The 27,192-nt window shown below is 41.3% G+C and overlaps 1 protein-coding gene across 8 annotated transcripts in view; it reads right to left on the reverse strand.

Annotated features, from left to right (window-relative positions):
- EEA1 (early endosome antigen 1) overlaps positions 1-23,665 on the reverse strand; it is a 78,375-nt gene extending 54,710 nt beyond the window's left edge. For 4 of the 8 annotated variants that reach the window (XR_012629226.1, XM_074870732.1, XM_074870735.1 and 1 more), the window contains exons 1-4: positions 20,068-20,199; positions 14,829-14,921; positions 11,763-11,885; positions 665-792 (exon numbers count right to left, since the gene is read on the reverse strand). Coding sequence is in view for 6 of the 8 variants with exons in the window: in XM_074870732.1 (XP_074726833.1) it covers positions 665-792; positions 11,763-11,885; positions 14,829-14,921; positions 20,068-20,160 (437 nt within the window). In the remaining 2 variants the exon portion in view is untranslated. Of the gene's footprint in view, positions 1-664; positions 793-11,762; positions 11,886-14,828; positions 14,922-20,067; positions 20,200-23,521 lie in introns of those variants that run through there. The other 4 variants (XM_074870731.1, XM_074870736.1, XM_074870734.1 and 1 more) reach the window with 4 other exon arrangements.
- Positions 23,666-27,192: the final 3,527 nt, after the last annotated feature.

Consider the following 27,192-nt stretch of genomic DNA (forward strand, 5'->3'; position numbering starts at 1 on the left):
AGTTTTCTAGAGAAAGTTTCACATTACTACTGCTCCTAAAAATAAAGCAATCTGATACATTTCCTAGGAATATATTTAACAATACAATTTTGATCAAACAGTTAAATAAACTAAATTAGAGATTTCTGAAGATCAGCATGGAGCTTCTGGAACACAGGAGAAGAATTAGTGACACAGACAGAAACTTCTGATTTGCAACTGACTAGGTAATATGGAAACCTATTTAGGCAAATACTGATGTTGCAATTACACAGTAAGTACCCTAACTACCCAGGGCAAAACTAGGTTTGTTCTCTATCTTCAGGGTTGTCCTCCCCCACCCTCAAAAGCTGAAATTTCAGCTCTATGCCAGAAATTAGGAGGAACCTGTATTTTTTCTGCCACACTCCTAAAAATCATTCCAGTGTGTAATATTGCATTGTCAGCTGCATGAGAAATAGGTGATTTAATAAATATAAACATGTGTATCTGATTTTCATTTATTGTCAGATCAATATCAGCCAATGAAGTTTCAAGCTGCTTTTTAATTGTAGTTGGAAATGGGGCATGAACATTTAAATACTTGACTACATAATTAAGTGTTCAGATTAATACAGCCTTCAGTGTAATTAGAAGCAGCTCAACACTGACACAAAAGCACATGCACAAGTGAGTACTGTTTCACCTTTCCGGTGACAGATGACCTTCCCCTCCATGAGTTGAATCAATGCCAGAATTATGAACCGCTTCATAGTGCTTGAACAGCTCCTCAGCTGATCCATGAGACTTCATACAAAGAGGACAAATAAAGCCCTATTATAAAAAAGAAAAGAAAAGCAAATTTTAAAAAAGAGGTGAGAAGTAAAAATTTTTTTTTCCATCTTATTTTTACACAGAATTGTAAATTTTGTTTGAGCATCTAAAAGGTAGCAAAAACAATTGATAAGATTCATACTAATTCTTTCATGCTCTGATAACAGTTTTGGCAAATAAAAAGTTAGAAAATGTCTACAAAGTCATATTCCAATATTCAGTGGGTTTTTCCCCAGTAACATTACATACTAGCAACAACACCTTTATTTAGAAAAATAAGAAGTCATTTCAGAAGGACTGCTCTGCAATTTCCTCCCCCCGCCCCCCAAGAAAAGAATTTTCCATAAAATCAGATTCTTCTTCCAAAGAGGAGGCAGTTTGGAGTTTGGTCTTAAAAAAAAGGAGATGCAAAAACCCACTCTAAAGCACTGCTATTCATTTACCTATTACCACCATATTTAAGCTACTGGTTTCGATATGGGCCAGAAGAGTAAGAACCACTTTTTACCTTGCATATAATTAGTTAGTAAAGCAATTCAGAGAAATACTGCCTTGAGAAAATCATATCTCTACAGCCTAAAGAATCAGAAATCACCCATTTTCATTCCAGCATATTTACTGGAAGCTTACCAGAGTGAAAATTTAGCAGAGCAATGCCCTTATTCTGCCCATTAGCCCACACAAGTGAAAATGTAAGTATTATGTATTTATGTATAAATATTATGTCCAAACTGCCATTTATCAGAAGTACCATCCATCTCATTTTATCTAGCAACCTATTACACCTGCTTTTAAGTGCTGGACTTTATACTGGTTCTTCACTCACTTGGTTATGCCAACTCTGAGCCCAATTCCCATTTACTCTACAGCCCATATGCACCATGGTGGCAAAACAGAGACATTTCAGAGTGAGAGGAAACAATTTAGTCTCACATTAAAGGCTTCCTGTAATTCCAAGATATGCAAAGAGAAACTTGTGTGAGATTAAGCCCCCCTGTTTCTTAAATTAATTTCAAATGTGCTTTTGCACATTTATATGTTACCGTTAAATCCCTTATGCCAGTACAAATTGCAGTACACTCCAAACTGTAGCTAAACCAAGGCTCTCTAGTATCCAGGATGAGGGTACTCCTGTGGGATTATCAAATTTCACCTAATGTATACTCCCATGTGATATCTGAAGGACGTATGAAGAGTTTTGACACTCTTTTTCTGCTCTTAATTTTGCATTTGGATGTTAATAGACAAACCACAAAACTTTAAATATAAGCACAAAGTGAACATACTGATGTGTATGTTGATAACCACAATAGCACTCATTTTCTAACTTGACGTTCATAGTATTTTGTTTCACTAGACACTAAGAATTCAACAACCAAATGCTTACATGGATTTAACACAGAAAAACACCATCACATTCAGCTACTCAAACATGGCTAGAGCTCCAGAGCACTGAACACGGACTTCATAACTGCTATTATTTATTTAGTGTTTCAGAAAATAATTACTAAATACAGTCGCTTGTCAAACCCACCACATATAATATTGAAGACCAATTCTGGCACAACTAGATCAAACAAAACAGTATACTCCTCCTTAAGCAGACAACATGCATTTACCCTGAACAACCATTTATTTGTTTCCAGAATTGATCAGCACAGTTTCACTCCAGATTAAACCAAGTTAACTCATATGTATGCATACATGCCAAAATAGCTACAGAAAACTTGTTAAACCACTAGGTTCGCAGTAATGTTTATCTGAAACAATTAGCATATAATTATATGATGGCAGTGACAGTCACGCTGAGCAAAAGAACCAGAGGGAGATTCCTGACAAAAAGCAACAGCAATGAACCATAGGAGGGGTCAAAAAGCAAGGGATTTTTCTTCCCTAGTAGGTGAGAGCAGTCAGTCTCATACAACGACAGTGCAACAGCATCCTTTCGGGATGAAACACTACCAAGTGGTTCTCAGTGTTGTGTTGTTTCTGGGTGATGGGAAGGTCTGCTGTTCGCAGAGAAAAGCAACTGTTCCTCACAGCACCAGTAAGTGCATCTAGAAAGAACGGGTGTAGAAAATTGCTCTGGCCTCTCCTTCCTTTTGCCCTTTATTTCTTTCCATTTAAACAGCAAACTCTGTTTCTTTGCTTTTTTGTGGTTGGGTATTATTCTGTGGAAAGAGAAGCCCTGGAGAATAAGAAAGAATAGATTACACGTGCAATTAGCCCAAGGGGACAGCAATCATTTGTTTGTCTCAATTATTAGGCAAAGCCAGCCCACGATTTCCCAGGCAGGCAGATCTGAAGGCAGTGGCTGCAAGGGCAAGGGGCCAGAGACAGAGCAGAGCTGCTGAGCCAAGGGAACATGCTGCAGCTGAGAGCCCGCAGGATGAACGGGAGCTCTGAGAAGGCAGGCATGCTGTCACCGGCAGAGGGGGAAAGCATGGACAAAACCTTCTCTTTACGGTAGAAAGCCCCTTTCTCTCACACAAGTGGGGATAAAGAGTGCACATACCAGCCCGAGCCCCTCCACCAGCACTGCCGTGACCATGGCTGGCCTCACTTTTGGGGGACCTGGTGCTGCTGGAGTCAGCGCTGGGTTAGAGCTCTCACGCACCCCCTTACTCTAACGCAGCATTTCCTAGCTCTAACAGAGTAAGACATCACCTTTCTGCAACAGGACATCCTCACCAGAGAAAATGTCACCGTCCCTGTGCAGAGCTGGGGTGGGCAGGAACGCCGGTTCCTACAGGTGCAGGCACCACCGCTCACACATCAGAGCCTTGAACTGCACAAACCCAAGACTCAGTTGCATCTCACAGGCTGATAATATTCAGATGATGACTGTTAACTGGCACTAATTTAGTTCTCTTTAGAGTAAGAAAATCAGAACCATCAGGATCTTCCAGGGCACCAGACAGAAGTGTGTAAAGGTTTCCTGGGCCTGCAACTATTAACCCTCAGTGTCAATCAGTGTTCAGGGACTTGGGTTGGCGGGTCTCTTGCTTTATTGCTTTAAAAAAAAAATAAATACAGCCATAAAAATATCTCTCTCAGCATCATCTTGAAAAGAATTTTGAAAATATATGCAAAAGTGTATTTTACTAATCTAAAGACAAATGTGTGAGAAGGGAGAGGTGAAGAAACCTGATGGTCTGAGATGCTTAAATCTTGTAAGCATTTTTGTTAGTTTGTAGGAATTTATATCAAGTGCAAGATATTCCTATATCAGGACCATGCCTGCCCTGGATAAAGAGGAGATTGTGCAGTTACAACCATAAGATGTAACACTGGTCACTACAACTCCAGGGAGCAGAGGTGTCGTTTGCAGTAAGCCTGCACTTGGCTCCCTTAACAGACTCCTTTATGGAAGAAGCAAGTATGAGTGCAATGTTCTTATATTTGAAGAAGGAAGCTACCATATAAAACATGCACAGTTACACTTTTCAAAAGGCTGCATTTGCCAAGAGACACTTGGTAGGTTTCATTTTAAAATGCATTTAGGAGTTACTCTGCATAAAGCACAGCCACAGAGAAGTGAAAAGCAATTCCTATTCTTTATTTAATAAATCCAAAGACATCACTTACAGCCCCTGCAGTGCTGCACTGTAAGTCATAACTCCTTAATTGACGTTTCTAATTGGGCTTTATCTTTCACTTTATGCAGGGAGAAGAGAGCCCAACAGAAGTTAAAGGATGATTATTTGGGGTTTGTTTTTAAAAATACAGAATCTTTCCACCAGGAAATGACAATTTCTTAAATCCAAAGCTTTTTGCAGATGTCTGTCAGTTGACAGGAAAATAAAAATAAAACCACAACCACCACATGCTCAAGTTTTTGTCAGGAAAGCGTTCTTAAGATCACCACAGAACTGCTGAAGCAAGACAGAGCAAGAACAGTAAAAATAAAGAATCAAACCAAAACCCCATATACATGCAAAATCAAACCACTAGGAGTCAGCACACAATTGGCATTCCAGTGAGAACGAGACATGCTAAACTTAAAATCCCAATTTTCTGTTCCCAAGGGAAATGTTTATCTTTCAGCTGGATGCCTGTGAGCCATGCCTAGCACCCAGCACTTGCACAGTACCACACTGTTCACTGTGGGACATGACTTCCTCAGTGCAAAGACTCCAAAACACACAGGTTTCACTCATAGCAGAACAGAAATTGCTACATAGAAGTTTTGTAGGAAAGTGTCTTGCCTTAGCTTGAGTTCTAATACCAAATTTCTCCAAAGATCTTGGACTCCATGGAAGCACCAGAGGCTTCTTTACTTGACTTTCTCAAAACAGACTTACGAATAAGCCTGTAGAAGAATGTTTGTAGTTATTTTTCCCCTCTAATGGTTAAGATTTACTTTCAGGCCTGATAAAGTTAAGCTTCTCAGTGCTCTCTCTCCTAAAAGGCATACAAGGTAAATGATTCCTTTCAGGTAACATTAATACTTGTACAAATCATTAATACAGTATTCTTTGGGAATTACGCCAGGATGCTAAAAGCAACACTGGAAGGAAACTCTCACCACAAGAATGACCATATTTATTTACATTGTACCAATATAATTTACAGAGCTATTAACTGTTGGAAGAACCTTGGCCTCCCACATCAAAACATACTGCCCAGCGAGAGCAGGGGTATGGACCCACAGGCACACAGTACACAACCAGACCTACTGCAGGCTACTGTAGAGCCCTCCTAATCCTCAGACTATTTTAAAACTGATTCAGAAATAGTTTACATAAAAGAAGAATCAATGTATAAGACTGAATGGATTCTGTTTCTCTAGCTTCTCCCTGTATTCTGTAGGATTCGGGGGAGGTGGGGAGAGGGGGCAGGGCAGGGTGTAAAAATATATTTTTGAAAATTTCAGCCTTCTTAGAATATTGTCTTTCTTGTAATAGTTTTTTTCTCACCGTTCTGCACAAACTTGATCTAATTAAGTTATGTAGTGTGACATTTTGAAAAGCAGTATTTTCCTTACTCACTAGCAAAAAAAATTGAAGATTTTTCAAAGATACTCCCTCAACAGGCTGAAGGCTCCCACCCGAGGTTTAAAAAATAACCAAAGATTTACATGTATGTGTCTACTCCCCAATCACTACCAATGCAGACCTATTCAACACAGTTAATAGAACAAGAAACTAGTCAGCTGACCTAATAAATGTGTATATCATATGTAGGGTCAGCATAACAGCTCCCTGGGCTCCATCAATGATAACTGGAGCTCAAGACACCTACATAAACATGCATTAAATCTGACTTCATCTGCCAACTACTCTTTTTTCCCCAGAGCTTTAATGAAATGGTCTTTGTAGAGCTAATATGAAATCTTTTCTTAAGTAATTAATGAGTGAAAGCACAGCTTACTTGATTTTAATCTCCTTTTTCACAAGTTAAAACGAGTTATCTCGCAGAAAGAAGATGACACTTCTTGAAGAACAGTCCCATGGGCAAAACAGTTTTTACAGGATGGAATTCAGATTTGCTCATATAGTTAGAGTCCAAGAAAAAAGGTACCCTATTTAAGTTTAAAAGTCACAGCCATAGCTACACATCTTCACTAGCATTTTCTTGAAATATCTTACGACTGTGTAGTCTATTCTCCAATCCCATTTTAATACTGCATAGAACTGAACAAGCGCTTCCATCTAGGTTGCGATGACTGCTGCTCATCTACAGCTGTATGTGGTAGAGAGTCATATAGCAAGGATAGCACACACACAGTTCTATTTGCTAATACAAATAAAGCTTCTGCAATATCTTGAATTTTTATTCCAGCAATTATGACATGAGTCAAGCTTAAAGAACCAAGGAACTTTGCTGTTTTCCACTGAGAAGTCAATTTTATTCCACAAACACTCTTCTTGGAAAATATTTAAGTACTGTGGTGAACAAAAACAAAACAAAACAAAAATCCAAAAAATAAACAGCAAACCCCACAGAATTTCAGTATAATTGATACTTTTACCATATGGAAAAGAGTAGAGAGTCTTCTACCATATACATGCTATAGGACAGCTTAGCCCAATCCAGTATGCACTTCAACATGCTTGGCATTCACCTGACCAGGCTTTAAGTTTAAATAAATTTTAATTTCTGGGCTTCACCTTTGACCTTCCAGAAATACTGGGCCAGCACTCAAGCCTACAAGCTGTTTCCAGTGAGCCACATGAACAAAAAGCAATAGCTGTGATTCAAGCCCAGAGCTCTAACACCTTCCAGCCATGACCTATATTCACCTACATCTCATAATCCAGACTTACATTAACAACACTTTCACAACTGTATTGGTGCAATAAGATGTATGCTGTGAATAAAGTCCAGCATGTTTAAAAACTGAACATAAGTTCAAGAACTGTACAGCATGTTCACGTGCTCAGAAGCATGAACACTTTTCCAGAGCTGATTTTAGTTTCTGTGTGTCATGAATATTTGGAAAAGTTCTAAATTCACCATTCACATTTCTCCACTACAGGTGAACTTCCACAATGTTCCCTGATACAAGATACACATCTTCACCAGCATTTAAGCAGTAAATCTAAGCTAAAACTCAGATATTCTCCAGTTACACAGTGATTTAAAGACTGAAACATGTTACACAACAGAAGATTAGGAACTGTATATACTTAGCGCCAGAGGACAGAAACGTACTGATGTTTCAGAGCTGAAAGATGTATCAAGTAGTTTCTAGGTTTTATTTCCTAAATATTTATCGAAGCAATTAACTGAATCCTCAGTAAGTTCTCAGAGGCAGATTAAGCTGTCTGCCTAGACAGCAAGGACAAGACCACATTTCTGAAATAAATTACATAGTCTTACACACTGATTAAATAAATAAAAAAAAAACAATAATGAGATATTATAAGTTAAAGAATAAAAAAATTAGGTCACTTCCTTCACATATTGTTAAAAGGAAAATACAGTTGACATCTTTTCCACACCTTCCACCAGAAAAAGCCTTTTCCTCTGTGTTTACATAAACAGTAAGATGACAGAGGCTTCCTCGGATATCATATCTAATCATTAGAAAAGTAGGTTAAAAGGTCATGTTTTATATAATTAAGACCTGCAGTCCATTTCAATTTCACAATTAAGTATTTAACTTCCTGGAACAAAAGAAAAAAAGGTGTCTTGCTACAGCTTATTTTATACCAGATTGCAGACTCAATATCTTCCCAGAAAAGAAGCTGAATTCCTCCTCAGAAGAATAGAACCAACTATTGATGAGTAAGAGTACAATTCTGTCACAACCTACAAGACTACAAATTTGTCATGAATTAGAAATTCTAATCCAGTGGATTCTCTATTTCTTAAAGAAAAGTCACATCACATGGCCAAGTTAAATCAGTATCTCTAATTCTTCAGTCTTAGTATTGTTCAGATGTTGCAGCAAATTAATGTACCAATGTACCTCAACCAATCATTTTTGTTCCTGTGCAGACAATTAATGCTGAGGTAAAACCAGCTGCCACAACCTAATTTGAGAAGCAACTGAAAGAGCAGCCAAAGAGAACAAAATATCAGCATTAAAGCACCGACATGATGTTCTGTGCAAAACCAGTTCACAACATTCCAAGGACATCCATAAAAGCAAAAGATGCAATCAATTGCATCTACAGTAAGAGACAAGTAGGGAAAAAGACACCATAAAGAATGAGGTCTTTTCAAAGAAAGACAAGAAAACCCACATTTTTGCATGACTAGTATGTCAATTTATACTCTACGTAAGGCAGGCAATCCTGCTATGAAAAGCCTATTCAGAAAACATCAGGGTCATATCTTGCTTGTATTAGCTAAGAAATACATATTTACTAAACATCTGGGAAGTTATAAAGACTACCCAAAAGAATTGTTTAAAAATTGCCTTAGATTTAGCCTAGCTGTAGATAAGACAATAGATGTTAACAGCCACAATATTCTAAACATTGCAGGAGTACCATACAGTGTTTTTTCTGGATGCCACAAGAGAAACTGGGAAGGGAAGTCTGAAACTAAGCCTCTCTGACTCACTGTTTATACATCCCGATCGTCCAACAGAGACAGTCAGGAAATGCTGGACACGGTTTAGAAATGTATCATTCCTTTAGGAAAAAGAAAACAAAACAGAAGAAGCCACACAGCTTTTGTTTGTGACACCACTGTATACATGAAAGTTGGGGAACAATGTCCCTGTTGGGGAACACGGCAATGCGTGCGACTTCCTATGGCAGCTGTTTGGCTGAGTTGGCTATATATGGACAGACATATGCCAACATTTTGGTGGTTGTTCCTGCAGCTGAATAAGCCTTTTTCTTTTAAACTAAAGCTTCACCAGTGCTTGGGGGGAAAGTATTTCACTGTCATTTTCACCAGTTATCATATGGTGCAATCCCTAGTTTGAAAAATGAGGGCTGCACAGAGAGTTGTTTAAGAGCAAGACCATAAATAAGGCTGTAGGTGAGCAGCAAGGATCCTTTCCCACAACAGGACATCAGACACCTTCAGAAAATGCAGGTGTGGACACCTGTGACTGAAGAACAAGACCAACTCTGACTTCATGGAGGACAGGGAGGAGGAAAGGGCAAGGAGAACAGAGGGACAAATGACCTGACTTACTAAAATTTTCATCAGCAGGGAGGGTGTATCAGTGGAAGACAGGTTAGTAAAGAAAGCTATAGGCAAAATTAAAAGCAAGGTACTAAGGCTTTTGTCAACCAACTGACAATCTTTCAGGTCTCACAAAGCACAACCAAACACTGGCCTTGCAACATGTCCTATCTCCATGTTCAAGGAGAATGCACTGGCAAAAAAACTGAACTTGGGAGCTTCTTCAGCATTGTTTCCAACAAAATATATTTGAACTTTTCACAGTAGTATCCACAAGCAATAGAAAGCCAAGCATCAGTTTAAGTAAGCCAAACTCAGCAATGTTTCATATGTCTGCTACATAATGTTATCAATCTTATATTATTCTTATAATGCTGTCCCAGGAATGGCAAAGATGGAATGAAGGGTGACAAGGTGTTGCTGCTTCAGGATTACAATCCTGAAAGCTTGTTGCTAATGCAAACTATCATTTTCCATCAACAAATGCAAACCATCAGCTTCTCAGTAGTCAAGCTCAGTAGTCAAGCATTTTAAACCTTACATACTAGTATTGATGATAGCAATTAACAGATTTCCCCTCTTTTTCAATGCTTCTATGCATGCTGATAAAATAAAAGATCAAACTGGAAAAAAATATATATATTTGAATTCTTTGTTTCTCACCTCTTCTAGATCTTTACAGAATCACTGTACCAAGAAACACAGCTTTAGCAACAGGAAACAGCTACAGCTAGAAACAACTGAATTCGCATTTCATGTGCTACACTCAATACACAAGTTTTATCAAGTTAAAAAGTTGTAATCAGCTACTGACAAATAAGAAGTACTGACAAGTAACTTATGGTGGAAAACCAAAAAGCGGGCAAGAACCCACAGTCAACTCCATGAAATTATCTTAACCACAACCCTGCTTAAATAAAAGAGTAACTTCTTCAGGTAACCACACCACCTCTGATGGCTCACATCCCACAGTCTACCGATACCATCACGGAATGCTACAGTCTGTCACTGATAAATCACAGCTTATTCAAGTAAGGCACTTGCATTGTGACCAGGTAATAAAGAAAATAAAAAGCTGACTTGACCATGAACAAAGCACTACAGATGGTCTTTGCTTCAACAGGAGGCAGCGAGGAGTCAATGAAAAGCCAGCCCCCAGTTGTCCCAGCTCTGAGGAGGTCCCCCAGCACTGCAGGAAAGCAGCACAGGCCAGTTTTACCACAGATCCTGCTCACTTTAACAGGTGACACTTCACCCTTGAAAAGAGATCTCAGGTAACTCTAGGATAAGCAGTGTATTGATGGCTTTCATCATCTTTGGGAATAATACCCCACTATTTGAAGTTTTCCCTTTAAAAATAAAGTGTAAATACACATCAAGTGTAGTGAAGGAAAAAGCACTACTTAGCAAATGCATACAGCAACAAACACAATAAAATCGCATCACTCACAGAGCCTAGAATAAACTCTTTGATTCGAAAACTCTACAAAAGTAACATCGGCAGAAAGAATGCAAAACTCCACCTCCCTACAAACCCGTTTAGTGCATGGCAGGCTACCTGCCCCCAGAAGTCACATCTACTCTCTGAAGGTTCACAGTAGAAAAAATGCAGATAGCCTTGTGCAGCTGGAGGCTGTTACCTTACAGAATCTAAATTCTTCCAATCAAGTAGTATAAAACTGCACACTTTGTTTTAATTGTGCAGTTCTAAACTCCACAACTGGAAAAATTTACAGATGGACTACTATTTATGTCTATTAACTGAAACATCCTTTGCATTTTGTTGGGGAGATAAAAAAAAATCCAATAAAATTTTATATAAAGAATTTGGGTTTATAATTATTTTTATAATGTTGCTGCAATACATAAGGCTCTTAAACATGTTCAAGAAGAGAAGCTTCTATATTTTTTATATTCCTGTCCTCTGTTCCATCTTTTACCCAATGTACCTATTTAGAAATCTGCTTTAAACATAGTTAGCTAATAAGAGCTCGAAACGTTTCTTTTCACAAAGGATGTAACAGATCCACATTTATCACTATACTGAGTCTGATGTAAAGTAAACCAAATAAGGTAACAGACTTATTTGCAAGAAAATCAAGCAAAAGCTGTTCAAAAACAATACATCAGTGACTGCAAGTCTCCCAATACCGCAAACGTTTCATGTGAGAGACAACCGCAATCCAGAAAGCTAGAAATAGATTAATTCATCTGCTGAATGTATACTTTGAAATCATGCATAGGAGATCAAATTATGTGTCAGCAAGGAATCAAAAGAAACAATTTAAAAGCTGACACCCAAACCACAAGAAAAGATGTATGTTCATTTAAAGCAGCCCCATTACCAAAGCTATTGAAACAAAATAAACAACACCCACAGTAACAGCTGGGAGGTCACGAAGCTCCTGTCTTCCTTCTGTCCCAGTGTGCTCATTCTGGTAATGTTCAGACAGATCAGTGGGAGTTACATACACTTTCATACATAGTGGACAGATGAAGCCCTGTGAAATGTATATTTGTTTTTAAGAAACTAATAAAGACAGACAAGCAGATTTGGAATCAAATGCTGTTCAAATTCTTACGCTGACAGTTCTCTACAGTCACCAAAAGCAAAGTCTGTTTTCCTTTCGGAAAGACAGTTTTTGCAAACCACATATCAGTATCATGGAAAAGGCAAGAAGGAACAGTTATTAAGAACATGAAGATAAACAAATCTAAAACACAATAAAAACTAGCACCACACTGCATACTACCATGTGTTTTCCAGATGCTCTTGGGTCCCCCTTCATATGACAGAGGAATCAGCTGCATCACAAATTGTGAGTGGACCGTTATGAAGCATCACATCAGATCCACCACATGGTTTCCCATAAGGGCATTCAGATGTTTCACAGAGAGAGAAAAGGGTGGTGTGCTGAGACTGCAGAAATAACTCTGTAAATTAATAAGCAAGTCTGCGGCAGCAGGAGAGGCCTAGGCACCAGCACAGCTGCACGCCTGGCCGGCATGCTAACTCAGGGAAAAATATGCACCTTACTTGGTAGCATTTAACAAAAGAAACTCAGCATGCTCACCAGAGATTTACCAAAGCCAATAATTAAATCTGTTTCTGAAGAACAACAGCTTTACCTCTTCAAGACACATGCTACATGCTTAAACACCTAGAAAAAGCAGGGTGGAGAGTAAGGTGCTCTGGGCATCTGTTCACACTGCTGGCTGGAAGATGCCTGCACCTCAGCAGCAGAGCACTACACAGGCAGGCAGAACAGCCTGAACACAACCCTCCATGCATGCATGGGAAGGTTAAGGTCCCCTACAAAAAGGATGTCTGCGGCAAACCTGTCTAGCTAACACAGCCACGTTACACTAATGAAAGTGTAAACACGCCGGTGGACTCACTGCAAGCATGGAAAATTCAGCAACCCTGTACTGCAGATGGAGTTGCGCTGGGACCTATCCTACGGCTCAAACGTTTCCTCCTTGGGCAGATTGCAGTGAATAAAAGATATATCTAGACTCGATTACAGGTCTGTGTGTGATTTGAAGTGCTGACATGGCCACAGACAGGACTAAATCAGATTTTCACCTCTCCTTGAGCAAGGAACAGTTTGAATTCAGGCTTTCCCACTCCTTTTTGTTTCATACTTACAACTCTCAAAAATCAGAATGGATTTCAACCAGGTTTGAGGAGGTAGGAAACATGAGAATCTGCACAGATTTAATAATTATCCTCCATTTAAATCTTGCAGCAATACAAACTGGAAAATCTATCCAAGAAACTGGAGTGAAAACAAGTCAACTGGAGTTCTGACTAGGTAACACTGGAGAACCAGGTAGGAACATAACAATGAAATGGAGAGCAAACATTCTGCAAAGTCTGACTATGATGCTGCTGGAGATAAGCTCTGAGACACCACCTCAGGCCAGCTGTGCAGGAAAAGGAAGACTAACAAGAAGGCTTGAGTTGTGTGCTGTAACATGTGAATCTCAGGAGAGTAAAAACCCATCATCAGCTTCGGAGCTCAGTTTCAAACAGATTTTGAAATTATATGCTAAGGAGAACACACCACTTGTAACTAATGCAACAGATGGTGGAATTATTGACAACCAAAAGATACTTTTTCACGTTATACAGTACCAACCAAAAGTGACACAGCAGCCTTTGGTCTGACCCCATTTCGACTCAGTAGCGAGAAATGCCAATGGTGCAATAGTGCAGGCACACCGACACTTTGAAAGCGCATCCTATGACAAGGAAATACTACTACATTAGTATTGTGGTACCTTGTGACACCCATCAGCTGTACAGTAAGTGATACTGCACTCGTGTTAACAGAATTGTGCAATTTTAGCCAAACTTTGGAAAGAAGTGATTATCTCACTGCACATTTTTGTGCTTTAAATAACTACAAAAGTAATGAGATTTTAGTCTGCAGTTTAAGAATATTTATTTGCTTCAGGGACAGTGTAAATATGCATACAAAACAGATTTGGACTCACAAACGCGTGACTTGTATAACATGCAGCAAAATATTAAGTAATGTCTGATTATACTGACTCTAATAAGGCTTCAAGAAATAAGATGCATGGATGGAAGGCAATTAGGATTTTAAACAGCACAGTGAAAGTTTCTCTTATCTCTTATCATAGCAGACATAGGAGTATTTGAATCATCATACACTTTATTCACTGTAAGAAAGGGCACTTTGCTCCCTTTAATGGTGTAATAGGAGTAATTAACCTTGCACTGCATTTGTATGCTAAGCTTGAAACATTTTCAAGCTAGGTAATCAGGCTACATTAGCACAAACCAGCTTCAACAGCCAGTGAAGTCAGTTTGCATTTTTCAGAGTTAATATTTGACAACACTGTAAATCCAAAGACATTGTACTATCGGACTGAAGAAGAGTAACAACTTATTCTGCTGGTTAAGTATGGCATACAGCACATAAAAAATGGACAGGATTTACAAGTGGTAGATTTATACACCAACACCAAACAAAAAACAACACGTTTGATATTTCACAAAAAGGAAGAGGTTTCCAGTATACATTATAGCTCAGCAGAAGCAAGGCAAAAAGGGAGTACAAGTGTGATAAAATGTTAAGCCTCGTTTTTTGAAACTCTCATAAAACATTTATTACAAGGAGTCTTAATCTTATGTCTCATTGCTTTTAATTTTAATAATTCATCTCTAGGATTACAGGAAGAATTACTTGTGACCATTTAGATAGAAAGTCTAATTAACGGTTACATATAAACATGGCCTAGCCTTCCTTTTTTATTTAAATAACAATCAATTCTTAGAAGATGACACTTCTGAGTATTTATTTAGTACAGCTATTATTTACGTAGGGCATCAAAAGTTACTGCCAACTGCTTCATGGATCAGAGAAACAGCACCCAAGGTTTAAGACTCCAGTCCCATGTACGGTGTACAGTACCTCGGAGGAGCCTTCGTTGTTCACGTCCACGGCATTTCCTGGTGTGGCAGATGAATCCGAATCCGAGCTCTGAGACCCACCTCTACCCGGAGTCTGAAATAGAGGGGGGAGAGAAAAATTAGTGTCTACGGAGTGTATTTTAAAAAAGCATGGTACCTATGCTATGCATAGGCCTCTCTTCTACTTGCTGGAATACAGAAGTATTTTCCCTCTGCAAGAGTAATGAAGTGACAAACAATTATTTAATTTTCACTACAACACTTTAACAAAAGCTTCCATCCCAGATTCTCCATGCATCAAAGGACAAGCAGACACCAGAACCAAAGGCCAGGATTTTAAACCACTTCCTCTCCTGAACGCTCAATACAAAGAAAGAATTAGGCTAAATTCTGTCCATATATCACTCACTCTGATGTTAAATTAGATATCTATATCCAAGAGGCAAACACTAGAAATTACAGTCTAAACAGTTTCAGAAGTAGTAAACTAGTATCATACGACTTTCTTGATAACTTGTCTACAATCTGAACAAGCCTTTAAATATTTGAAAGACAGAAAACTGAGGAGTGAGGACCCTGCTGATACAATAAGCACACAAGCAGGTACACTGCCTTCATTTGGAAAAAATAAAAATAAAAATCAAGCCTGTGGTAAAGATAAAATATGTTAATCAGTAAGACAACCTATAAAAATAAACTCCTATGAATATGTTGAAGATCAAAACTACAGTATTGACTTGAAACTATAGATTTAGAGAAAACAGACAAATAAATTTGAAATACTACATGATTCAAAATCTGGATAGATGGATCACAGCTTATAATACTTATTTAACTGTAACTTTGATTTAAATTTAACTTCCCTTACTCATCTCCAGAACACCACTGCTTGACCAACAGCAGAAGAGTTAGCATTCTCAAAGCAAACATCAATAAAGAAATTATCTTAATACTGATATGTAATCCTAGTTTCAACAAAAAAATAAAAGTTCATTACACAATTCCATGATGAGAACTGCAAATGGGAAGAAATAATGCTACTGCTGTAATTTAGCCCATCTGGAAATACTTGTAATGTTATAAAGGATTTTCTAATCTAACATAGGGGGATTAAAGATACAGAATTTTATATATATAGATGTAAATCTACAGAGACACACACAGAAGGAGATAAATAGTTTTAGTTTCTAGATCTTGGTGTCTCTAAAATCTTACTTGTTTTAGAATTTCTTGCTCAAATATATCCTCTTTTTTTCCAGACAAATCAGCCATATAACCTTTTATAAGATAACTACAGCATGCATGCTTTTCCATACTTTGAAAATTAAGTATTTTCCTGCTCTGTTTTGTAAAGACTGTTCTATTTCCAACTTTCACAAAGATAATAGCCTTTTATTACTAATCAAATAAAAAAATAGGTAATAAAAAGGTAAAGTTACTGATTAAGGACTTAATTCTCAGTGAGATACAGTTCAGTTTTAGAAAGGCTCCAAAGACTGGCCAAAGGGAAGTGAGGAGGAATGAAGCATCAAGCTGTCGGGGCTGGCAACAGTAAGTGAACGAAAGGACCATCTCTCCTTGTTCCAGCCTTCTCTGAGGTCATCAGTTAAATGATCACATACGCTGGTTTTTCCTACTCCCTTATCTTTATTTTAGACATTTTACATTTCTAAAGATAGTAAGAACACAATATAGCTTCCTTCTAATACAGCATACAAAAGCGATAAGCAAACTGATGCAAGCTTTCCAAGTTAACAATAGGAGAGGCAAACAAGGCATAAGCAAAGAATATGATGCACATATAAAGCACATCAAAGTGAAGGCATTAGTACTTCTCCTTCAGGTCACTGATACAGACAAGGCACATGACAGCATGGACCACGGGTGCACACTCATCAAGTTTTCATATGACATCAAACTGGGAGAACCAGTTGATACACTCAAGGGCAGGGCTGCCATTCAGAGGGACCTAGATGAGCTGGAGGAATAGGCCAGTGGGAACCTCATGCAATTCAACAGGGACAAATGCAGGGTCCTGTGCCTAGGAAGAAACACCCCTAGCAGCAACACAGGCTTCTCTACTGAAAAGGACCTGGAGCTCGTGTCAGACAGCAAGCAAACAGGAGCCAGCAGCGTGTCCTGGCAGCAGAGGGGGCCACCAGCACCCTGGGTTGCATTAACAGGAGCCCAGCCAACCAACCAAGGGAAATGATCATCCCCCGCTGGCCAGCACCCCTCAGACCACATCAAGATACTACATCCAGTTTTGGCTCTCCCAGTCCAGGGAGGACATTGATAATCCAGAGTGAGTTTGGCAAAAGGCTACCAAGACAGCTTGAGGCTGGAGCACCTGCCCTGTGGGGAGAGGCTGAGTGACCAGGGCTGGCCCACCCTGAAGCAGGGACACCTTTGGGGAGACCTAACAGCAGCCCTACCACCACCTATGAGGAGGTCATCAGAAAGAAGAAACCAGGCTGCTCCCAGCAGCTCACAGTGAGAGAACAAGATGCAGAAACTGAAACAAGGTTCCCACTGGACATAAGGAAAAGCTTCTCCAGCATGAGGCCAGGCCTGAGCAGCCTGCTCCTGATGTCCAAGCTGGTCCTGTTAGCAGCAGGAGCTCAGACTAGAGAGCTCCTGAGCTCCCTTGCCGCCCAAATTGTTCTGTCATCTCTGAAACGCTGCCCTACGGAAACACATGTCTTGCAGGAGAGCTCCAAAACACAAGTTTAGTAATTCCGTTAATGAAGACATGGATTGTGTGCATTGACAGTTGGAGGAATAATATCTAAAACTGGTAAGGTGTAGCCAAGTTTTTCAGCAAGACAGGTAAGTTAGAAGATTGCATCTAATGTTACAAACAGTTTTCTTAGGTTTATATAGTTCAGAAGTTCCTTTCCGTGCAATCCATAAACCACAGTCAAGCAACTCAGAGGTAAGGCTCAATTGCGAATCCATTTTGTGTGAGAACAAAGAATTCAAAGATGATATATATACACTTATGTCTACATAAGGGAAAATGAAGAGGTCAGGTGACAAAGCTTTCTTCCATAAAGGAGCTGAACTTTCATAACATAAGAATCAATTTCTTATTGAGAGGAATTTTTAAAAAGGCTTTAGAAATCTGAACATGATAAAAAGGCTTTCGTATAACAGTTAGCTATGGCGGCTGTTCTGTTCTAGAAAGCCTGAGAACTTGGACCCTTATCTTTCCAGCATCTACATCCACAAGTAGAAATGGGATGTTCTGAAATGGAGAAAGTGTCATCATTAATGGATATGCACTTCTTTACTAACACTTTATAAGAAATAAGTCTTTTGTTCCACTCTTCAGCTCCAAAAACTGAAGGATGTGCCTTCATGTAGCCTTGCACAGAAAGACACGAGAGCAGAGGGAGAACCTGGATAAAACTTTATAGCCTGAGTAATGGCAATAAGACCTGGTCCAACCGTCTCTTCAGACGGGCAGCACACACCTCCACTTTTGCAATACCTGAGCATATGTTTTCAACATACCTAATGAATCATTTCGTGCCAAAACCAAGAATCTTCTGTGACAATTAACACAATATTTTCTTCATTTTATATTGGAACTTCTTATACAATGCTACTGTGCACTGTTAATCGCCCGTCACATTTCACCTCAGAGTTGACTGCATTTCGCAATCAGATTTGCATATTAATTTCTGCTAGTTCTAGCACTACAAACTAGAGATTATTAAAACCTCCAGGATGAAAGGTCTTATATTAAAAGTACAATGTTATTACTACGTCGCTGATTAAACTACTTGCTTTACGAAACACTTCAAACATGCTATAATTACACTAAAAGGCACCACATGGCATGTCTTATTACGCGCAACATACAAGACAGGAATTACTAAACTGTACGTGGTAAAATCCTTTTAACCTTTTAAAAAACAGCATGCTCTCTTTAAAAGAGAAAGCATAATTCCAAGATAAATTTAGGAAGCTTAGTACAAATAGATGTTATTTTCTGGTGAGTGGCATGCACAGGGAAGAAGGGTGGGAAGAGGTCATTAAGTAACTTTCAGGATCCGGGAAAACACCTCATAGCATCCATTTGCAAAGTAATACACACTAGCAAGAAAAATTTAATACAAATTTGGAAGGATGTTATGGAAACCAAGACCATAAATGCAATTAACTTCTCTTTCAAGGCTGTAATATAATTCAAACATCCTTCACCAGTCAAATAAAGAACGGGGGATTGGGAATATTTTTTTAATTGATCATTGCATGATCAAATAGGTTTGCACATATGTTTAAGAGAGGCTCCCAAACCACTGTTGTATCATGTTCCATAAAAAAAAAAAAAATAAAATCATAACACATTGAACAACTCAGATTTTGTGAAGTAAGGAAAGACTCAGAATGATGCTCTTTGTTTTCACCTGGACTATACAGGAGAGCAAAAGAATGACTTACGAATCCCACAGGAAAAGTAAATTTTCACACAGGCTTCTGTATATGTGTTTTTACAAAATTAACATTTGACCCTTAAAGGCATACCCGGAGTTGAAAGACTGATGCAAAATTATTCTCTCACCCAACATACTTCTTTCCTAGCTGTCAGTGTTATATTTGTTTACTTTGCGAAAAAGCATGTTTCTACTACTAGCACTAGAGTTGTAGAAGTAATATGCTAAACTTCATAATGTTGTTCTCTGTTTTCTCAAAACTGCAAGCTAATATAAAGAAACATCATTAACAACAAAAAGGACAAGAAGGATTGCAGCTTGTTTTCTGAAAAGGAATAGAAAATTATATAATGAATGAGTTGAGCTAATGCATTAAGATGATGGAGTATAACTATGGATCGCTACCGTGCCATTTTTGCATAGTCATTTATCTGTATATAGCTACACTCCATTCAGTTATGATACTCTTTTTCAGCAGTTTTAAATTCAGAATAAATTAAACCTTTGAAAAAATGTTAAGCCTTGAGAAAGTCTGACCAAATATGTATTTATACAGTTTTCCCAGCAGAGATTTAAATACTACAGAAGGGTCCTATTGTCCAAACATATTAAGTTCCTGAAGGAACAGACAAGACTCAAGAATGAGAAGGCCAAAGTCCTTGTTATCAAACAACTCTCAATGCTAGAAACAGAGTACAGTGCAATAGAGAAGAGTAATACTGTTTACTTCTAAAGAAGTGTGACGCTATTTCACGATTCCATAAAACAAAATACTCCTGACTTCACAGGGCATAAAACCTTTCTTTCCCACCGCACCATCGGTTCCACGCAAGCAGACCCTATGCCCATGAAGGGGCACACGTGTTCCTTTCGACCCCACAGGGAGGGCATGAGCACAGCTGCAGTTCTGCATCCATCCAAGTAAATACTCTATCTAGGGAGCCCTGAAATTACAAACATAAAAAAGAAAATTATAGGTAAGACATGAGATGCAATGCATCCCGGACACGTAAATATCTCTACTCCTAAGCCTGGAGTAAGAGAAAAGGTGACTGTACTACCTGAGCTACAGAAATGCCTGCAAAGTCCTGTTCTCCACCTAGACCCCAAGAACTCAAGCACGGTTAGTGACAGAGCAATAGGATCTTACCACTCAAACACAGTACAACCACTAACAGCTGTAGACAGCCAGTTAAACACAAAGAATGAAGACAAAAACTAATGTAAACAGTAGTCACTCTGGCCCAACAGACAAAACGTGAGTAATGGGAAGAAGGCTCAGAAGAAGGTCAAAGTAATCAGTTTTCCACCAGCTGAGTATAAATGCTTACTCCTTAGAAAAAGTGTGGGAGGGGTTAGAGTGTTGAGTTTTTTTCCCCCCAAGTTTGGTATCTTCCAAATGTAAGAAGTGAGCTCTGCTTTCACAGACTAGAGGCAAACTGTCCCACTAGCAGATGAACTACGGAGAGCGGACACAATGACCACAAAGGGCCTTCAGAGTTGAACATTAAATAAAGACAGCTCTCTAAAGAATACGCTGACAAAAAATCAAAATATCTGGGCAGGAAGGTTGTGTCTTGGATATTCCACACAGATGTCTTTTAGGAAAGACTACCTTTTTCTAGATCAGCGCAGTGAACAATGCATCAAACTGAGAAGTGGCAAGAAGGAATGAAAGGGGGTTTTACGATACAAACATACAGAACAGATGGATCCCTGAGATGTCACAGTGAAAACATACAAAAAAATTTAGAAACAGATTTCAGGGAAAGGACCTAAAACGAGGACCTAGTTGAAGACAGCATGGAGATACTAACTTTAAAAACTATATTATTAATGTTCAGTAGTAAAAAGTATATAATACTTTCTACTTTGAAAATATGCCATTCAAAGTCACCATGAAGATGCTTTTAAAAACAGAAATCACAACTGTGGAAAAAACAACAAGGTGATCAGGGAACAGAAGAAATATAAGAAGAAACATCTGATGTTTTACGATGTTTTAAGACTTCAGGAATCAGAATTTCAAATCAGTGACTAAAACTATAAACAGTATCTTTGTAGCATTTGTCTTCCTCCTTTGCAGCTCGATGGCCAGCTGAGTTACAAAAACCAGGAATGTAATAAAGAATACCTTTTTTTTTTTTTTTAAACATACTTTCATAACTCAAGTTATATCACCACTAATGACTAGCCATCCAGCTAGGAAGGATGGCATCACCTACAACCAAATAATAAACCCAATACATATACAAAAAACTACATTTCTGTAACTGGAAGGTGGAGTTTTTTGCCAGCTACATTAGTGATGTACAAGAAAACAGTCAAGAGAAGGTTCCTTGGCCTTCAAATTACTGCCTTAGAGATATGAAAGATTTTAATACTTCTGCTGTTTATGAACTAATTTGACAGCAAGCTAAGGCCCACTTTTAATGCCAAAGTACATCAGAAGTCTTTTTCACACTTTGTCAACCACAGATTGTAAATCAAAAAGGTTTGTATGAGGCTGTACATGCAATCCCTACTTTTAAAGGTCTAATGCCCATTTTAGTAAGAGGCAGATTTTTAAAAGCATAGTTATTTGCACCAATTAAAAGATTAACACCTTTAAAAATCTTGGCATTTCTCTGTTTTTCGGGCAGGAAGAAGTCTGTTTCACCTTTGCTGGCAATTAGCTCTGCTGTAACCCTGTAATTTTCAGGAGCCTCTGGGTAATAGTTTATTTGTTTAAACTTTTCGGAGAAGATGGCTGTTTCTAACACACAAAAACTTTTGCCCTGACTTTAGATTTTTATAGCAAGTGTTTAGCTGAACTTGTACTTAGGAGCAAATTTCCTTTGGCACTGTATCAAGCTTTTTCCTCTATCACAGAAGCTTTCCTTGATGGCCGGTTATTTCTCATAATCAATAAACACCCCGTTAAACGCTGCCAATATTTAATTAGTTCCATACTAAGTTCCCCTGCTTGTTAGCAGGGCTTCCCATCAAACTTCAGGAAGGAAGTTCTTCCCTGTAAACACAAAGCTCCAAATAGACCAAGAGCGACCTTCACCTGCCCAAGGTCTATGACCGAAAAACAACTTGAGGCACGCTTCACACTGAAATAAGTTGGCAGTATGCGTACCGATGTACTTTCTTCCCCTCTGTTAACTCTCATTCTTGTAGCAACGCTTCCTCGCGTGGCAGATAAGGAAAGCACGCCGGCATTTCCAATAAAACACCCTTTCACCGAGGTGTCACGCAGACAGCAGGAGTCGAAAGCAACACGAGATCAAAGCGCCGAGGGCGGCTGGTTTCCTCTCTACCCGTGAGCGCCCTCCGCATGCCACACGGCTCCCCCGCCGGGCGGGATCTGGAGCGCTGCCTTCCCACCGCCGCCGTGACTCAACCCTTTTCGGTGCATCCTCCAGCCGAGCGCCAGCGACCGAGGACCGACGGCCCCAGCCCTGCGCCAGGCTGACACCTGCCCTGAGCCGGCTTCGACCCGAGTCGCAAGCGGACGGCAAGGCGGCTCGCACCGCCGCGGAGATCGGCGAGGATTTTGGAAGGCGAGAAGGGTTTCATAAACGACTGTCACAACTTGGCTTTGCAAAGCAGGCAGAGCTGCCGGAAAAGCCGGTTCTAAAATAAGGGGGACAGCTGGCCGGCGGCTGCCGGGCACCCGGGCTTTCAGCGTCAGGAGCCTGTTGTTTGCCCCGTTGGCCCCCAGGGAAATACCCCCAGGTCCCCGCGGCGGCTCTCCCCAGGCTGGGCTTCCCTTGAGCCTGCCCGAGGCGCGGGCGGCCCGCAGCCGCGGCGACGAGCGAAGGCGGCGGGCGGAGACGCCGCCGCGCTGCGGGAAGGAGCCACGCCGGGGCAGGGCCGCCCCTCGCCCCACCGACAGGCCCCTCGCCCGGCGGCAGGGGCCCGCCCTCCGCCGGCACTCCCGCCCAGCCCGGGGGACGCCGCCGCCGCCACCGCCCCCAGCCAGGACGCGGCGCGGGGCCGCGGGCCCGGCCCGGCCCGTCGGGGCTCGGACCGACCCCCGCGGCGGGCGAGGGGGCAGCGGCGAACAAGCCCGACGGCCTCCGGGGGCCTACCCCCGCCCGTGCGCCGCGGGACGGGACGGGACGGGCCGGGCCGGGCCGGTGGCTCTGGCCCCGCCACGGGGAGCCCGGCCCCGCGCCCGGCCGGCACCAGGAAGCGGCACCTCCCCACCACGCCACGGCAGGGCTCGCCGCCCTGGCCGCCGGGGCGGGTCTCGCTGCCTTACCCGCTGCAGAATCCGCCTGAACATGGTGGCGGAGCCCGGATGCCGCCGGGCGGCCGCGGCCAAGCCGAGGGGGAAGCCGCGGGGCCCCGCGCAGCGCCGCCCCCGCCCCGCAGGAGCCCGGCGCGGCCCGCTCGCCCCGTGACAGCCGCCGCGGCCGGGGAGGCGGGGCAGCAGCCGCGCCGGGGCGGGACCGCGCCGCCCCGCCCCGGGGAGGGACGGGCCCCACCGCGGGGAGCCACGGGGAGCCACGGGGAGGGAAAACGGGGCAGAGGGGCCGGCAGAGCACACGGGGCGGGCGGGGGCTGCCCTTCAGGACGGGACGGGGTGGCTGTGGCGGCGCGGAGCCTGCGCCCCGATCTCCTCCGCGGGGGCTGGGCCCGGCCGGGCTGGGCTCCGTCCCGCCGCGCCGGGCCCAGCCCCGCAGCTCTCTACCGCCCGGGGAACGTCGCGGCTGCTGAGGGCAGGGGCGGGGAGACGGGAGGGCGGTGGTGTCTCCCCGCCGGTCCGCAGCCTCTGCCCGCCCGGCCCGGAGGAGGGGAGGAGGCCCAGCGGGCTTCCAGTCCTGCGGCAGCACGGCCGTTCTCCCGCCCTCAGGGGCTGCCCCGGGCGCCCGGCAGCTGCAGGGCCCCTTGCTACTGACATTTCCCTGGAATCGGGTCCTGGCTAGGGGAAGGAAACAAGCTGCAGTATGAACTCGCAGCTGAGGGCTCGCTGTGGGAGGCAAGGCGCAAACGCAGCTCCGTGTTTATTTTGTACTCGCGCGGTATTGAAAGTACTGAGGAATGCACGTTAAAGGAGTATTGTTGAAGCATACTTGTTTGAATAATTAACTGGGAATTTAATTCTGAAGGACCAGTTGCTTCCTTGGAGCCCTGAACTGAAAAGGCGACCTTGGGGCATGTCCGGTTAGATGTTTTCTAAATATCAGAGAAGAACATTTTGCTCGCATAAACACACACCTACCTTCAAAAAAAAGTACAGCCCAAAAACATCAGTTCAACTGAGAAACAATCTGTATCTACAGGTGCTGAGGAAAAAACCTACGTGAGACGTGCCAGGAGAGTTGCTGGAATACCAGTAGTTTCTAGAATACATAATTCAGCACACTACAGTTCCTTCTACTCTAAAGCTGCAACTTTTACGTATTGGATGCAAGACAAAGAGTCATGAGTAAATAATAAACCTATTCAATGACTGTGTCAAGTAGAATAAATATCATAGCAGAGCACCAGTTGTACTGCAAAGATCGAAAGCATTTTTCCACTCAAAGGCTGACATTTCTAAGCACTTTAAAATCCTCAGACTTAGTGTGAGTTATGAGCACATGACCAGAAGGATTCCACTGCAGCAGCTTAAGGCTTGAAGCACAGCAGCATTATGTGATTGAACTCAGTTTCCTCCAGCTACAGGCTCCAGTGTGTTTCATGCGAATGTCATTTAGTCCACAACCGGGGCAGGTTAAGAGCGCACATGCAGCTGGTAATAGCTTCAGCTGATGAGCAGTGACGTCTTGGTCACATCCATTATATCATTTTATTAGACTGGGTATTAGGAAGCATTTCTTTCCAGAACGGGTTGTTAGGCATTGGAATGGGCTACCCGGGGAGGTGGTGGAGTCCCCATCCCTGGAGGTGTTTAAGAGTCAGGTTGACATAGTGCTGAGGGATATGGTGTAGTTGGGATCTGTCAGTGTTAGGTTAATGGTTGGACTAGATGATCTTCAAGGTCTTTTCCAACCTTGATGATTCTGTGATTCTGTGATTTTCATTTATGTGTCCATAGTACGAAAGGGCTTTGAAATTTGGCAATTAGGTTTGTTTCTGAATTTGTACATGGGATTAACGGAAATAGGATTGGTTTTGTACAGCTGTACAGTTCTTTAAATATCTAGGCAAGCAGTAGACATTAAGTCTAATAAAAATGACTGCAAATTTTACTATCTCACTTTCTTTTACAAGCGACAGCCTAGACGATGAACTGCTGGAGTGCTCAATTTGCCCTACCTAGGTAACTTAAACAGCCCATCTTTGCAACACATTTTTTACTCTCCTAGTTTAGCAATTACTGAGTGCTCAGAGGAAGATGACAGAGATTGGAGGACACTAGTTAAAAGTCTTACATCCAAGGAGGATTTTCTTAGACCAGTCTTGCAAGGAAATGCATGGTCCTTTATTTGTGTGGATGTTTATGTGAACATATGCGCTGTCTCCCTGTCCATCTATCATTCCCTCAGTAACTTATGAATCCATCAGCCAATTTCAATCAAATACAACAGAGCCAGATAAGACTCAAGGATATTAAGTTCCTACAAATTTACATAAGGTGGACAGAGAGAGGAGAGAGACCGTACTGACTCCCACCTGTAAAGGAAAGACTGCAGTGTGACTGCCTTTGCTAAGTACCAGAGAATGCACATAAAAATTCACCCTTGGGGCAGAGATCTAGGGGAAAACCAAAGCTTAAATCAGTCCCATTTCCAGTGGAAGTTCTTGGTTTTAATTATGGTGTGTATGGTAATGCCTATGAATTTATATCATGTGCTGCCCTAATATTGAACTCTCAGGCTGTTAGAATATAGGTTATGTCTTCAGGCATGAGTTGTAAATTCTCAATTCATCCAACCTCATAAAATCTCTGAGGGGTTTGGCAACAGGAGGGTTAAAAGGTGCCTTTCTATGGAGTCCACTGGTGGCAGAAAGTCTCAGACCAGAATCACAGCAAAGACTTTCCCAAATCCGGCTGGAAGCGGGTATTTCATCCTTAAACAGAAGCTAAAGGCTTTAAGTCTGAACTACACCAACCTCTTGCCTACCTGCAGAAGCCAGCATGCCTTTATTTCAGTAGAGAACTGAAAGCAATCTTTTGACTGTACAAACAGTATTCAGGATGGCCCAGTACACACCAGCACCTCTCAGACCTTCCAACATATAACTGCCTTTTTTTTTTTTTTTTTTTAATGGCTATGCATATAGCCAAATAAAAGCAATGATTTCTGGACCATTTCTCACAGGAATCAGTGCTCATGAAATCTTCTGCCATGATGGAAGGCAAGAAGGAGACACCATCACGTGGTACGAAATATCAGGGAAAATAATGTGTGGTGTGTCCACAGCACATATGCTTGGTTAGACTTGTTGCCTATAAATTTGCAAAGATTCTGGGCTACTGTCCTACATGTTTTCAGTGTTTATACGGATGATTACTTTCAGTCATGTAAAGTTCCTGACCTCAAAATCTCTTGGTCACAAGCTCCTTGGGTTCATGACATGCTGTACTGGAAAAGTATCCCATTTTTTCAAGATGTTGCTTGTAAGTATCCTACCTATAAAAGGCATCAGCCTCTGGTATTGTTTTTTTTTTCTTCCTAGCTGTTTAATTGTACATTTTTTACTGTCACTGTATGCTGCTCATATACTTTCGGCGAGTAGCTTTCAAATTTACCCACACCTTTTTCTGAGGCTCTCTCAAGTTAAACTATGAAACTCAGTTGAACACAGTTTGTTTAAAGGATTTGTATGTTAAAAACCATAATAACTAGCAGGTAAAAGTAATATCATCTTAAAAATCCACATCATAAACCATGGAACAGAGAAAAAAATAATAAGATTAAAAAGTATTAAAAAGTTGCCAACCACCTGTCTTCAAAGATTAAAACTTTCCATAAACTCTCC

Source organism: Strix uralensis, chromosome 5 (genome assembly GCF_047716275.1).
Source record: "Strix uralensis isolate ZFMK-TIS-50842 chromosome 5, bStrUra1, whole genome shotgun sequence".
Taxonomy (NCBI): domain Eukaryota; kingdom Metazoa; phylum Chordata; class Aves; order Strigiformes; family Strigidae; genus Strix; species Strix uralensis.